The sequence below is a fragment of the Aythya fuligula genome, chromosome 7 (genome assembly GCF_009819795.1).
Source record: "Aythya fuligula isolate bAytFul2 chromosome 7, bAytFul2.pri, whole genome shotgun sequence".
Lineage (NCBI taxonomy): Eukaryota > Metazoa > Chordata > Aves > Anseriformes > Anatidae > Aythya > Aythya fuligula.
This window is the reverse complement of record NC_045565.1, coordinates 30,391,794-30,407,413: the sequence shown is the minus strand read 5'-3', so window position 1 is coordinate 30,407,413 and position 15,620 is coordinate 30,391,794. Positions and strand designations below refer to the sequence as shown.

General features: G+C 39.6%; 1 protein-coding gene across 1 annotated transcript; it reads right to left on the bottom strand.

Moving 5' to 3' along the window:
• Positions 1-840: 840 nt before the first annotated feature.
• Positions 841-15,504, bottom strand: LOC116491449 (inactive pancreatic lipase-related protein 1-like). Its single transcript, XM_032191419.1, has 12 exons — positions 15,456-15,504; positions 14,761-14,915; positions 14,042-14,167; positions 11,749-11,883; positions 10,531-10,639; positions 8,274-8,393; positions 7,850-7,969; positions 6,430-6,548; positions 5,146-5,278; positions 3,871-3,982; positions 2,889-3,056; positions 841-904 (listed from the first exon to the last, which is right to left on the bottom strand). Exons 1-12 carry the CDS (start codon positions 15,502-15,504, stop codon positions 841-843), a joined length of 1,410 nt encoding a protein of 469 aa, XP_032047310.1.
• Between the last annotated feature and the right edge of the window lie 116 nt (positions 15,505-15,620).

Genomic DNA, 15,620 nt, shown 5'->3' with positions numbered 1-15,620 from the left:
TATAAGGATTTTAATGAAATTTCTGTAACATTTGAAATTTGATATGTAAATTTCTCAAATTAATTCTGTCTGGATCCTGTGGGTTAAGCTTAGTTCAGCATCAGTTCAGCCAATTCTTCATCACATTCACCATTGCATTTCTCACTGGTATTTAAAAACTTCTGTCCTCCTTTTGTAAACTGCTCACCTCCTGTCTCTGCTCACATTTTTATCTCTTGCTAATTCCAAGTTTAGCCTTCAGTTTGGTTAAGAACATCAGCTTCGTTAATCCTCTCATCTTTTTCTTCTCACAAGCATGGCTGCTTTCTCATGGCACTGTCTAGAAGCCATGTGCCAGATTCTGTTACCTGCCCCTTTTCTTTCCCTTAATTATTTTAAACTATTTTGAAACACACTGAAATCAGTTTTTTTTTTTTTCCAGTGGGCATTGGCTCATTCACTTCTAAAGCTACTATAAAAATTCTGTATTTTGCAGGCTGCCTAAAGAGAGAGATCCACAGACTCAAAATCAAACAACAACAAACCCACAATAAACCAAAGCAAAAACTCCACAAAACAAACCACATAAAACCCACACGACCACCCAGAAATAACAAAGCGTGCGTCTGCAGCCTCCCCATCCCTTACACATTAAAATTCCTTAATCATTATTACTTATTTTTATTTATTTGTAGCATGCTAGAGCAGAGAAGGTTTCTTCTTGCATGTCTGCATCTAAAAGGTACAATTCATTACTCGGTATGTAAAGCTTCCATTATAGCTGCAGTGACTGAAGACTCCAGTCTTTCGTGCATGACCAGCTTTTATTGAGAGCAAGGCTTTGGGCATCCACAGGTGTTGTTAGCAAGCAGTAAGAGTTTGCAGAACTTCCTCCCTCACGGTCTCGGAACCACAGAAATGGAATCTGAAGGAAACAAAAATATGTGAATGTCTTGCACTGTCAAGATTTACTGAGATTATACAAGTGGATTTGTTTTAACGTGTCAACCCGATTTGTCATTCGACACATTGTGTTGAGTTTATGTGGCAGGGTTTTGGTAGCAGGGGGCTGCAGGGTTTGCCTCTGTGAGAAGAATCCAGAAGCTTCCCCATGTTAGGTAAGGGCCAGTTTCAGCCAGCTCCAAAGGGACACACCACTGGCCAGAGCCAAGCCAGTGAGTGACACTGGTTGGGTCACTGGGAGAGCAGATTGAAGAAAGGGGAAACAACTGCTGTGTAGCAGCAGCTGGGAGAGTGAGAAGCAGCCCTGCAGCCCCCCAGGTGAGTGCAGCAGGAGGGCAGGAGGTGCTCTAGGCATGGACCGGCAGTCCCCCTGCGGCCCATGGAGAGGCCCCTGGTGGAGCAGGCTGTCCCCCTGCAGCCCATGGGTCCCACATGGAGCAGATCTCCACGCTGCAGCCCGTGGAGAAGCCCCCATAGGAGCAGGCCCCGGGCCGGAGCTGCAGCCCCTGGAGAGGAGCCCACGCAGGAGCAGGGGTCTGGGGGGAGCTGCCACCCATGGGGGACCCGTGCTGGAGCAGTTCTTGAAGAGCTGCTGCCTGTGGGAAGCCCACACAGGATCCATTCGGGAATCCCGTGGGAGGGACCCCACGTGGAGCAGGGGCAGAGAGGGACAATCAGGAGCAGCAGAGATGAAGTGTCAGGGACTGACTGCAGCCCCATTCCCCGTTCCCCTGTGCCACTCGGGGGGAAGAAGTGCTCTACCTTGTTAGTAATAGGTAATACATTATATTAATCTTGTCCTTATCTCAACCCTTGAGCCCTTTTCATTGTATTTTCTCCCCCTTTCCATTGAGGAGGGGGAGTCAGAGAGTGGCTGTGGTGACCTTCTGCTGCCCAGCTGGGTAAGACCACCACACAAACCCATGCTACCTGAAAAGCATTTTTTTTTTTTTTACAGTTTGTGTGCTACCATCACTAGACAGATGATCTCAACTCCTTGTGCAAGGGTATGAGTCTGCAGAAGAGCATGTGCACATTGAATACGCTTTGTCAGCATGTGGTTTGCTGAACAGGAACTACGACTGGTCTACCTCTGCTGAGAGGTAATGCTTTGGGGCTGTAATAATTTTCCTTTGCTTGAAACTGTTTCCACTTGCAGTGTTGTCTTTTAAGTGATTACATTTTAACAAGGAATTTGTATATGGGCATAGAACGTATACTGTACCCCCTCTTCTAGACATCCAGGCTGTTATAATAACATAAATGACCAAGCAAATGAGGGGTTTTTTAAAATGTCCAATCAGATGGTTAAAATTGGATCAGTAAAACATACTTCTTTAATCTGAGCATCCACACTGTACCTCCACAAAGTCTACAGAAATCAGTTTTAGCCTATATCAATAGACTTTATATTTAGCCATTTAAGCACAGTTTCCAAGTACTAGTCTCTGGAATGGTAGGCCACTATTTTTGGGAGGCCACAATAATTATTTCCACTCTGTCTGGTCAAATGTGATCTAAGGGACCATCAATATCAATGGAAATCTTCTGCTGATTCCCACCGGCAGTGAATCAGGCATCCTAATGCAACCTCAGACACAGATAACTATTTCTTGCAGACAGCAAGTAGGAACTTGGCAAGAATGATGCTGATAATCCAGGCCAGTGCTAATCTTTTTCACCCAAAGGGTTAAGCAGGAAGTTTTCCCTTCTGAAGCCTGGAGATATTTTAAAATTTTCTTTGAAGTTATTTAAGCTAGAGAGTTGAAGTAGCAGTGAATGAAATTATGTATGAACAGTATCTTGAAAGGAAGGAAATTAAAAATGTTCTTTAGAGTCTATTTCTTTTAAAGACCTTTTCTTGTGGAAACGTTTTTGCCCAAAATATACTTTTGTCACTTACCCTCCCAAGTAAATTTCATGATTTATACAGTGGGTATACTTACTCTTCTCCACTTTCTCCAGATTGTACTGTGATAGCAGAGGCTCCTATTTTAGGGAAAATTGGATTTATCACATTGTTGTTCCAAAGAAATTTAACCTTTGTAACTGTTCTGATATTAACTTCTGTATCAATGAAAGCTGTGTAAGTGTTGTCTGGTTTGAGGGTTCCCCTGTGGGAAAAAAAAATAAAAATAAAGTTTTATGGATGCAAGGCTGGCTGGCATTTAGCATTAATTACTAATCCCATCATCAACTGATTGTCTATGGTGGCAAGTCAATGGAAAATTAGTAGTATGTCAGTATAGTGGAAAGTTAGTAGCATGCCAGTCCATTTTCCAGTATAATTCATCCAAATCAGTGTTTGTCAGAAGAAACAAAGGCAGATAGGCTTGATGTGGTTCAGTCATAACTCACTGTGAAGACTCAGTGGACAATCCATATGGAGAAAGTAGAGCTGCTCCCTGTTTCTTATGTAGGCAGGGTTTATATCATGTTTTGCACATTAAAAAAATAATCTTATTTAATGTTAATTGATTTATTTGATACAGAAGTTGGATTTGTTTGGGATTGCCAAAAGGATTATCCACGAGCTGCTCTGACTGGCTCTCTACCAGAGGTTCTCAAACTTACAGCAGTGTGACTGAGTAAAATGTGCGTCTGCTCTTGGGTTACCATAGTTCATAATCTGCCTACTAATTTCATGTTGCATCAACAGAGTGAGCTCTAACTGGCAGCAGTTTGAGACTGCACCAAATCCTAATGTTTTAAATTTCTAAGAATTTAAAATTCTGCATTCTAGACTTTCCCGCTCTAAAGTAAATCCAGAGTGAGTGAATTGTCTCTGCATTTACATCAAGAAGCTGTACCTGGGAGTAGAATTTGCTCTGCAAAATTGGACTAACTTAAACAGAAATATTATTAGAAATGTGAATGAATTATGCGTTCTAGAAGAGAAGTTTCTTTCCTTTTGAATATTGAACTCACTTGATAATCTGATGCTGCCTTGTGTTCCCATCACTCCCATACAGGGCAATATTTGCATATCCTGTTACTTTTTTGCTTCCAGAGAGTGTCACGGTTACTTTGTACCTCCAAACTACATAGAAGAAATACAATGAGTTAGATCGTACCCAGAGACAAACAATTTCCAAAATATCGTGGTTTTGTTTTTCCATCTTTTTCATTTTTTATTTTATTTTCTGTGTAATGTAGCTGAAAGCAAAAAATAAAAATAAAAACTAAAAAATTATCACTGCCTTGCACTTTTAGCTCAAGACTACATCCCAGGCTGCCTGGATTGGACAAAGTCAATCCAATGCTGTCATGCAGGACTCTTGGTGCTCACCATTTTTTATTGGGTTATAACTGTGCAGTATAAACAAAACACCAGTGAATCAAATCTGTTGTTATGTCTTAATGAGATCAACAGGAGAAATGGGTAGACATTTTTACTGCTTTCTGAAAGCAACCAACTGACAAACCTATCTCATAACACAACAAACACATCATAAAACTGAGCATTTTTACCACAAATGGATTTACCTACAGTGAAGCTAGAAAGAGGGAAGTACTGAGAAAAATACTGACCCATACCGAATATAAGCAGTATAAAAGGAGTGTAAAAAAATATCCAATGTGATCATTTCTATGAGTAGGAAATTTCCCTTAGCATGCAATTAGACAAAGCACTTCTCCCTCCAATTCTTGCTTACAAACATGAAGGGAGAACTGTCTTTTGAAAGTTGACATTTAGGATAGCTTATAACTTAGGTTGTAAAGGAAGTTATCTAATTCATCAATTTCTCAAAGCAAGATCAGCTTTGATCAAGTTGCTCATCGCCTTTGCCAAGTAGAATTTTGACTATCTCCAGAGTTGGAGATTCCACAGCTTCTCCAAGCCTCTCTTTTTGCCTTTAACCACTGCCATGGTGACAGACACGTTTATAACATTTAGTAAGAATTTCCCTTGTTATAACTGCTGTACTTTGCCTATCATCCCTTCTCCATGCACCTTGCAGTGTAGCCCACTGAACACCTCCGTGACTTTAGTTGGCTATATAGTCCAACGTCCTTCTTGTACTGGAGGGCACAAAGCTGGGCATTAGTATTGGAGCAGAAGAGGAAAAGGCACAAGGACTGAAGAGCCATTTGCACTGCTATGAGGTCTATTCATCTGTTTAAATAAACCATAAAATGGGGGGAAAAAGTAGTTTTACAATGAGTAGGAAGTAGGTAATGACTGAAGCAATCAAAACTCACGAGCAAAATCCTTGGCTTCTCCAGTATTCAGGTAAAGTTTCACGAAACTGGAATCTTTAAATCTGTCTTTGAATTTATCTGCATAGTGACCCATATTTGGGCATCCCCCTGCTGGGCATGGGAAACAGTTTTCCTGGTGAAAATACATGTGAATATATCTGTTAATAAAATTATCCAGACAGCCAAGAAAAAAAAAACAAAACTGATTATTAACTGGTCATGAATCACAGCAATAAGTTTTAAGTAACTCTTTCTGTAACTACAGAAAAATCATATAATCTAGCCAGTGTTCTGCAAGACTTATTTTTCAGGGCTCAATGTTTTTTCTCATGCCATCTTGCTCTCTGAAGCTGTGTAAGTGAAATCCCTGAGTAGTCTTGAACTGGAGCAGGGAGGAGGAGGAGTAGATTTCTTTCCCAGCAATTTGTGAGAAAGAGTGATGTCTCCTTATACCTTCAGGTTGGGTCAAGAAAATCTTTGTGTTGAAAACAAAGCTAATTGTTGTCTTTTTGTCACCAGGGTAAAAAGCAGTTTTTTACCCTGACGACAAAGCATGCAGTTGCCTTCTCCCAGAGTCATCTGAGAAGCCTGTATCACCTGGTCAGAATGCATAAAGATCAATTTTATACCTTTTATTCTTGCTCCTTGCTCTGTTCCCTTCTGTCTGTGCTGCCTGTGAGATATGATGAGCCTGTTGCCTCCCTGCTACAATTAGGCTGTAGTACATTATCTCCCAGTCCGAGACAGGGAAGGGTTTCCTGCCCTTGGTCCATAAACCATTGTCCTTTGTCCTTGAGGCTGTCTTAATTCACCAAAGTATTTTGGCCATGGACTGACCCCATCAGACCTTTACGTATTATTTTACTTCTTATTGTTCTGAAAAAAATGTTTAAACTACATTTGAAAGCTCATCTGCTACAGTACGGGATTCTCCTTGCTGCAGTTCGACAAATACATCTGGTGATAACTGGGACAGGCTCTCCTGCTTGCCTAGTCCCCATTTGACACTGCAAGGTAGGTCTGGGGAAGCCCTGACAGCTCCAGTAGTACCTTAAGTCTGTCACAGCAGCGAAGTACCAGGCATATCGCTGTTTTGCTGTTACGTTTTCCTACTTTGACCCCATTCATGAGCTATAACATTGTAAGATGTCTGTCACTTCTCTTACATGTGCAGCCATTTGAGTGCAAGTTAGCAAAAATTAATTGAATTTCAAATTTCACATGTATTGACAAGAGTCATTGCTTTTGAAATGCTTCATCCTGAGGCTCTGAAAAAATACTCACTGTTTGAAAAGCATCGTATGAAGTACAAGAATAACCCAGAAATCCATCAGGGTAGATAATACTGTCCGAGTAATACTTGTAACTCCGCAAATGGTTACAAGCCACAAAGTCACGAGTTCCTGTGAAAAAAAATGCTCTCAGGTTAGTTCTTTTTGGTAAACAAACAGGAAAAGATACCAACACAGCACTTGTCATGACACCAGAATGTATTATTCTCACTTAGAAGCCTCCCCACTACTCTTGGAGTGGTGAACATGAGGTTTGAACCTTGCTTTTGCAATGAATTGATGCTCTGAGGAATGTCATTGGCTCAACAGGTGTAAAACATGAACTTGAAATGCTTTGTGGAGACTGACTGCGCAGCCCAGCCCACCCCTAGTCCTCCCCTCCAAAATGCTTTTTCAAGTAATCTCACCGAGTTTCGCAATAGAAAGGAGAGCTGCACCAAGCAGTCTTTTGTAGGCAATAGTTGCATTACCATAACAAAAGAAAACTGAATGCCAAGTATTCGGTTTGAACTGGGCAATGCTTATTTATTCCAGATGAAGACTTCAAAACAAAATTATTGTTATTTGGAGAGTGATTAAGGAAGGGAGACTCTTAAAATTAAAATAATGAATATATTATTTTCCTTTATATTTCATTACCTTTCCTGTCTTTAGATTAAAAAGAAGATGGTATACAACACTGTTATTTCTTTGTGCTTTAATTCCCCATTATTGATAATAAATTTACTTGGGAGTGAGGGGGAGTATTGCTTCCAGCTGCATTGATTAAAACCTAGACAAAAAGGCTGGTTATCACATATAAATTAATGGATTCCCAGACTATAAGGTGCTTGCAGTAGTGTAAGAAAGAGCTCAAATTGTATACCGAAGTCTTTAGAGGAGAAAACTTTTTTTTTTAATATTCTGTTATGTGCAATGTAAATTTATAATATTTAATAGATGTTTAAAAAATAGAGCTTTTATTGAAGCTATGCAAAACAGCAAAGAAAAAAATATTGAGCAGCCTCTTGCCAATCTTTTTTTAGCTGACTGAAAAATAGACAAATTATATTGCTTCAAAGCTACCCAAAGTTGTGATAGGTAGCTTTCAGAAGACTTGCAGCTGAAGATCCCATAACAGATGTAGATGTGAGAATCATTGCCATACTCCACCAAAGTTAAATGTGTTATTATAGACCCTTCAAAGATTTCGGCACAGCTTAAGTAATATTTGTTTCTGCTATTAGGTACTTTAGAGGAGGTTTCCAGACCAAAGCCTTTGTCTTGTTTCCTTTTTGATTCATATATGGAAATAATTACTGGAAAGTGTTCTGTTTGAGCATGCTAACAGTTTCACTGCCCTCTGTAGCTGCCATTGCACTAAAAACTAACACAAAACACCTGAATGAAGTGTCATTCATTACCATACTTACCTTCCCAGATGCCATCAAGGTCTACAATCTGTGAAAGAGCATTCTTCCCACATCCTGGCATTTCTTCTCCTCCATTTGGATAAAAATCGATATGTCCTATTGCTGGTCTTATTCCAAAACCTGAAGCATTTAAAGCAGGGGTAAGTACATTTTAAATTAATGTCATCTCATATCTATAGCTGTTGGCTTGAGTTTTATCAGTGGTATTTGAGGATATGAGGTCTCAGTGACCAGAATTGTGTGTGTGTGTGTGGTTTTTTGTTTGTTTGGTTGGTTTTTGTTTGTTTGTTTGTTTGTTTGTTTTTTGTTTTTTAAAGTGTCTAAGCACCATCCAGCACACTTGAGTCTTGATGAATAGTTAGGACACTCAAGTGCCACACAGCACAAATAATTAGGTACCAATACAGTAAAGCTGAACGCTCACCTAAGTAGGGGATTGTAGGAGCTGAATCCGTGTGGATAACGTCAACAAAGTCTGCATCAGTTTTATCCAGTCTGACTTCAATTGGAGTGTCTTGAAAATAAGGTTGAGCAGGATCCAGTCCTGAAAGAAAAAGGTTAGTGTCATGTACAGTTGAAGACATCTAGATGTGTCATTTTATATAACAGTATGATTGTTTATAATTAATGCACCATATATATCACTGTCTATGCCTCCTTATATCTAAGTAGCATACACATTAACAAAATGATGATACGTGCACTCTCTTACCAAATGGGCTTAGTGTTGAATCCTAGGTAGGAAAGAAGGTTACTTGTGAGAAATCTGTTGAATTTCGGTGATTTATTTCAATAATGGATCCCAGCACTTGGAGGCTGGTTATTATTTTGAGGGAAGTTAGTGTTGCTCAAATCAAGGTTGCTGTGTCCACATCCCATATTGCTCATCTGTGTGGTTTCTCAAGTACCTTGTCTGAGTGTACTCAGACAGGAATTGATACTGAAAGCACTATTGCCATGTGCTTGGAATTGTTGAAACCTACGTGCCTACTTCTGGCTCCAGTCAGATTTTGGAAAGGCATCTAGTTTTGAAGTTACGATCTTTGCTTTCAATTCTATAAGAAAATACTATTCAATTTGCCTCTCAAATTGCTGCAGCAATTCTGGGAACCTGCATATTCCTGCACATTACAAAATATTATGATCTTATACTTGCATCTCTTGTTTTCCTTGGGTAGAACCTTTTGCTTTTGCTTTTAGACCGAATTTTCTAGACTATTAGTCCAAGATTCACCGTGTCTGAAATAACTGAGGTAATGCAACAACAGAAAAGGGCTGGGTTAATATCTTATTAATACAATGCTGTGGAAAAGGTAAATCCTTATATGACACTTGCCAAGGCAGGTGGGTAGTTACCCAGGGCTGTGGCTCGCCAGAGATTTAAAGTATGTTTTCTAGAGAGGAGGGAAGAATTGTCAAGTTAGTTGGAAAATGCAGTGAATGAGATGTTCTTTCAGTGACAAGAAACAGGCTCTGTGGAACGTGAGTGTAAATCCTGTTAAATCTGGGCAGATGATATGTTCCTATGTAACTTAACTTTTGTTCCTGAGACAAGAGATTTAGTGTATCAAGTTACATAACAAATTAAACTTTAGCAAGTTTGTTGGAAATAAATGAAAAACAACAAAAAGCCAACCAAGAAAAACAAACAAGCAAAAAAAGAGTAAACCCCAGAATTTCATTACTGTAAATGTGTTCTATAGGTGAAAGGTTTATATAGATATAGATCATGGGGATAGTGGGTGATATTGAGTCAGCCCACTGCTTCTGAAACATCAGATTTGGATCATTATGTTTTGGAAAACTGTTACCAAACTGCAGTACAAAATAATTGTTCTCACTGCTGTGCTACTTCTAGTATGCTTTGGAATGACCTGCAAGCAATGGCTGTGATGTTGAGTATCAGATGTGCTGCTATATAAAAGGTGAGATTATTGAAAGACGAAAAAGGCAGGAGAAAAGCTGCCAGGACAAGGAGGTAGGGACTACTCTTCTGGTCCAAGTCTTTAAGGCCAGGCTGGATGGGGCTTTGAGCAAGCTGACCTAGTTGGAGGTGTCAGTGGGGTTGGAATTAGAAGGTCTTTAAGTTCCCTTCCAACACAAGCCATTCTGTGATTCCATGATCGCAGTAGTGTTGGAAAAGCTGTTTCAAAAAACAAACAAAACAACAACAACAAAACACAAGCACAGCAGCTGAAGCTGGTTCTGGGTGTACATTCATCATTGTGAGCTCGTTTTTAGCAGTGACAGTAGGAAGCTGTTGTATTATGGCATGGCTCCAGTGCTGTTGCAGACTGGAGCTGGACCGGAGCGAGCTGTGGGCACGCTGCAGTGACACCGCTGGACAGAGGCACCAGAAAGCAAGCTCTGCAGAGATGCATTGATGTGCATCAGGAAGTCAACTGATGTTATTGCAGGGGGCATTCTGGCTCTGTGAGCTGCAGGGAGCCTTCCCATTGCTGTGTAAGCATACACACACAAGATAATTGTCATGCTGACTGCCCTCCAGGCATGCCAGGGTGCAGCTCCAGCCTGAGACAAGATAAATTATATATTGCCCAAATTACTCTTGACTAAACTATGTCCCCCAGTCATATAAGATTGAAGGAAAAATGAACAGCGGTGTTCTGTTAAGCAGTGGTATCTCCTGTATGAGCTGTGACTTAGATCCCCTGCCTTACCAGTTATTCTTCCAATACCAGACCTCCTCTTGCCAGCCTCCCCTGCCACGTGTGCTCCCAGGCTGTGGCCAATTATGTGAACTTGGGCTGGAGAGTATCCATATTGATCCTGAGAAAACACCAATTAAAAATAATACCTTACTACTTCCATTTTCTATTAAGAATAGGAAAAAGTAAAGAGGGGTCAAAAGCCAGCTCTTAAATTGACTGTGGACTCAGGGCCTAATCTGCAAGGGATTCCTATAGGCTCTCAGCATTTTTTGCCAGTTTAGGTGCTTATATCCAAAACATATATATTTTTTTCAAAGCTCCTTATTCAGCTGCTGCCCTCATTTGGATGCTCTTACAACTCTAGACAGCTCCATCACTGAGTCTTGAGAGACTCAACATCCTTTTTACATCCTAGACTACTGAAGACTCACAGAAACTTATCTGGCTTGCAGGGTTCAACCAGGGTTAGTTACATCTGGCAGGTCAGGCACCATGTGTAGCTGGAAGATGATGCAAGAGAAGAGATGCCTTCAGCCTTGTAGACAGTAATTCAGTTGCTGGAATGCAGATGTTGAGTGTAAGCACCAGGTTCAAGCCCTGCAAGCCCAGGCACACTGCCTTGTCGAGTAATTCAGAGTTCTTTTAAGGCGAATGCATGTTGAAAGCACTTATATGAAAAGAAGGCTTCAAACCAAGCATTCCCACATAAAGTTTACTAAGAAAGGGGACATGCGGCACCTCCTGGAGATGTAGGCACTGTGTGATGGCTTTCCCTGGAGGCAGCTGGGCAGGTCCCAGGCACTTCTGGTCACCTGGTAGCAGTTGCTCTCCAGTCGCTGTTTGTTTTTCAGTCATGCTTAAGAGCTACTTTATACATTTTTGTCCCCATAGAAAGGCAGTTTACCGTGTCCATTATTTCTGCATATTTAAAACTATTCAGCTCTCTACATCCGTTAATGCCTATGGGACAACTATTCAGCTGTAGTATGGGGATGTCTTCAAGATCTTCATACCTGTAAGTTTACTAAGCTTGCTGTTATCACACAGTTCTGTCTAAAAAATAAATCTGTTTCCAGCAGAATTTCTAAAATAATCACTGAGCAGAAGAAAATGCTTTTACTGATGACATTCACGTTCATGAAAGTTCCTGAATCACTTTTTTTTTTTTTTTTTTTTTTTTTCCAAATCAGCATTATAACTGTAGCCATGTAAACGTGAAATTCTTACCATAAGCACATTTACAAAATAAGCTATTTCAGCTCCTACAACACGGACGTTGTTTGATGCCTGGGTGTACTGACATTTTGAGCCTTTGCTCCAGTCTACGCAGATGCAGTTCACATCTTCCACTGTAAGCAACCTCTGTTTTGTAAAACAAAAGCAAAAACCACACAGTTCAACAGTATATACAACCTGGAATGGATTCACAATGCTTATTACAGCCAAACTAATAAATGCTGCATTAATTTGTTTGAGAACATTCCAAGAACCAAAACCTTAGTGTATATCTGTGGCCATGTCTGGACACGGTATTGTGTGAGCATGCACGTGCCTGAAATGGGGTGGTCTGCTGCAGTTATGGCCACTCCATCGTTTTAAATACCCACAGCAGTATTTTGTGCAGAGGGCAAAACAGTACAAGTGCTGACACTTAATTTCAATCAGACTTTGTATGTAACACTAAAGTGCTCTACATGTGTACTGGTGTACTTAATTTATTTAAAGGTACTACTTTAATTTGAAATCAGGTAGAATTTTGCATTACTAAAATCAGTGTTTTCCTGAGACAGATTCATAAAAAAAAAAAAGTGTGTATTCTAATAAGAGGTTGCATAAGTTGCTGCTGTCACTGAATATTCATTTTGGCTTTATTTTGGAAGGTACTTATATGGGCAGATGCTTCATTGTCTGCCACAGAATCTGAAGCTTTGCTTTTCTCCTTTGAGCTGGATTGTTTGGTGTAGCAGATTTAGTATATTTACTCTCCTTTGTACTATGTTCAGGCATACAGAAGCATACAAATCAAGGTACAACTAGCAAATAGAAAAAAAGCAACAGCAGTCTGTGACTATATTAGAAATGGTAAAACATAAATGTGCAGATAAGTAATAGCTCTATTGAGAAGGATAGATAACAGATACATATGCTAGAGTTGATATATTCACAATCCTTGATCTACTCTTTACTAAACAAGGTTCATTGAGATTTACCTCTATTATTAATTTATTTTTTTTTAATCAGTTGGAGTATTGTGATAAAAGCATAGACCACCAGAGTAAAGAAAGAATTTATAAATTTATCTCACGTTTCAATGTCCTAATGAAAATTATCCAAAAAGATTTGAGGGACTAGTTGGTGTTTTTAAAATGTGAGCTGTCCTATTGATTGAGAGGTTCTAGGGAAAAAACAAAAACAAAAAACACCACCAAAAGTGGAAAATGAGAGACTGAGAGTTATAGAAGATCAAACTCCTTCTGATACTTTGAACAAATTAACTAATAAATTCAACAGTCATTCCCAGACGTTCACAAAGTATTAATCAATTTAGATATGTTTCATCTAGAAAACCTGTCAAATGTAATTTCTTTTGAGCTGCTAACAAAGAAAAACAGGTAATGCAGATGCAGTAAGTCTGAAATACTTTGATTTTAGTGGACTTTATTTCTCATAGTGTTCTCTTACATAAAATAGAAATATATGTAATTTCCACAGAATTGGAGTGGTGTGAATACCTAGCTGAAAAACCTTATCTAAATAGTGTCATATGCCATCAACTGGTATTTTGCTCTGTGTGCTCTATGACTAGTAGCTTTCATTAGCTGCTGCAATAGAAAGCAACGTTTAGAGTTTTGAGAAGACCACAAGCTGGAATTGCAACTGCGTTAGCCCTGTGTTAACAGGGTTAAGAAATAGCTTGAGAAAGTGGGGAATCAGTGCAAAAATCAATAGAGTACAAAGAGTGCTTTGTACTTCATTTGGTGCTCATAGCAAGTCCTAGATTGAGGGCTTGGTTCACAATGATTCCCTTGAGGTCCCTTCTGGCTGCACACTCGTACAGCCCTACTGCTCCTGTTAGTGGCCAGTCCATGCCTTTGTGATGGACTTTCCACAAATGCAAACCTTCTCTCTTGTCTAGAGAAATATGAAGCAAGAGTTACAAGTCTATTCTGGAGTTATTTCTGGAATCTCCTTCTTTCCTAAGCAACATCTTGCTCCAGGGTTTGTGTTGGTTTTAACCAAGAAAAAAGACACTTATTGAACCAAATCCCACTGTCACTCACTTCAGTAAAGTGAAGGATTTCATGCATTTTACCTAATGTTTTTCCTCAAGGTGCAGAGCTGCAAGTCTAAGTTGCTAACAGTTTGAAAAAAACATGGCCTTTGTTTTAACCCTTCTTATTGCTACAAGTAGTTCTAAAGAAAATGATTAGAAATAGAGAAAGCAGACGATTTATAGGAATGTATTATTAAACGCAATCTAAGGAACTTCCCAGGGACAGGATTTCCATGCAGTACATACCTTGCACATGTCTGACAGCCAGGTTTCTTCTCCGTTATCTATAAATCCATGTACAATAAATCTTGTCATCCTGTTTGTATTAAAATTTGAGTGCCCAATTGTTGCGGAGTCAACTGCAGAGATTGCCTGTTGTAGATATTACATGAATAAGGTTCTAAATCTCTTTTCTGTAAAAAAAATTATCAAAAGTGTGAGGAGCTAAACTGTGTTCCTCTGTATAGGTGTTTAAAAGTTTAGTGAACCCTTGCAGATGAGCTTAACTTTACATGACTATGGCTTAAGGTCTGTATCTCCCCTCAGAGCAAGCTCTGACACACATCTCAGAGCAGCCAAAACTTTCTTTCAAGTATGTTTTCATCTTATCTGTGGAGAAAAAAAAAAATAATAAATCACCCAACATTAAAAAATGCATTGTTTTGCAGTACTTCTCAGTGGGCATATAGAAAATATGAGGGTGCGCAGCTCTGTAAGGGTTGGTAGGACTATATTGCCGTAGGGAGAAAAAAAAAAAAAAAAAAGAGAGAGAGAATTTTGCCCCAGAGAGCTTGCCAAGCAGCTGGAAGAGGTTCCCTCTTGGAGGGGGGAAAAAAAAAGGCAATTTCTAACACTTTTCAGGAACACTGTTAGTTGAACTCTGTATTTGTTTACTCCTTTTTTTTTTTTTTTTTTTTTTTTTTTCTCATGTAATTTACCAACATTTAAAGCACAACAGTTCTTACCTGATAGTTATTAGGGTTTTCTCTTGTGTACAGGAGGAACTGGGTATCTATCTTATTTGGATCCCAGGGTAATTTATGGATTGGTCTCTCCACAGTCCCAGACCATGGTATATCATCTGTGAAACATCCCAGCCTTTCATAGCAAACTTCTGATCCTGTAACATGTAGATCAGATCGTGAATTTCTGAATGAGTATGGAAGAGCAGACTAATCATAACATACAGCCACTTTTCTCTAGAGGTCTCTCAGTCTGTTGAAAATCCTACAGATTACGAAAAGCAAAGGTCAGCAGATGTCCTGTCTTAGCTCTCAAAAGCTATAGTTTACCTCAAGGAAAGAAGTCACCCTGTTGCTCACATAAAAAGTATTCAGTGGGATTCTCCTGGGGGCATCCAGTACCATATCTTGGGCATCTTTCCTCAGCTGCATTTTGCCTAATGCAAAGACAGTTGATGAGTTTCTCCTAACACCAAACCAAGCTAATGCAAATAATCAGCAGTCACAGGAGACTGTGCTGAGCAGCTAACTACGTGAGAAATCTTATAAGCCAGTGACTTCCGCCGAATATAAAGCTGTGCACCCACTAAACTGCTTTGCTTTTTTCCCCACTGACACCACTAAAGAAGAGTACAACGAATAATTTCTTAGCAATGTAGCTCGGTAGAGAAAGGAAGGGCAATAGCTTATATACTTACCTTTGGCTGTGTTGAGCAGGAGTAACGCAAATATCCCAATTCCAAACATCTAGAACAGTAGAAAAAGAAGCAGCTAGGATTTGCTAACTGGCTTGATTATCACACCTATCTAGCATACTGGTGCTGATTTTTCTCATGGTGAAAGTGGCCCTGGTCTGTCTTTTC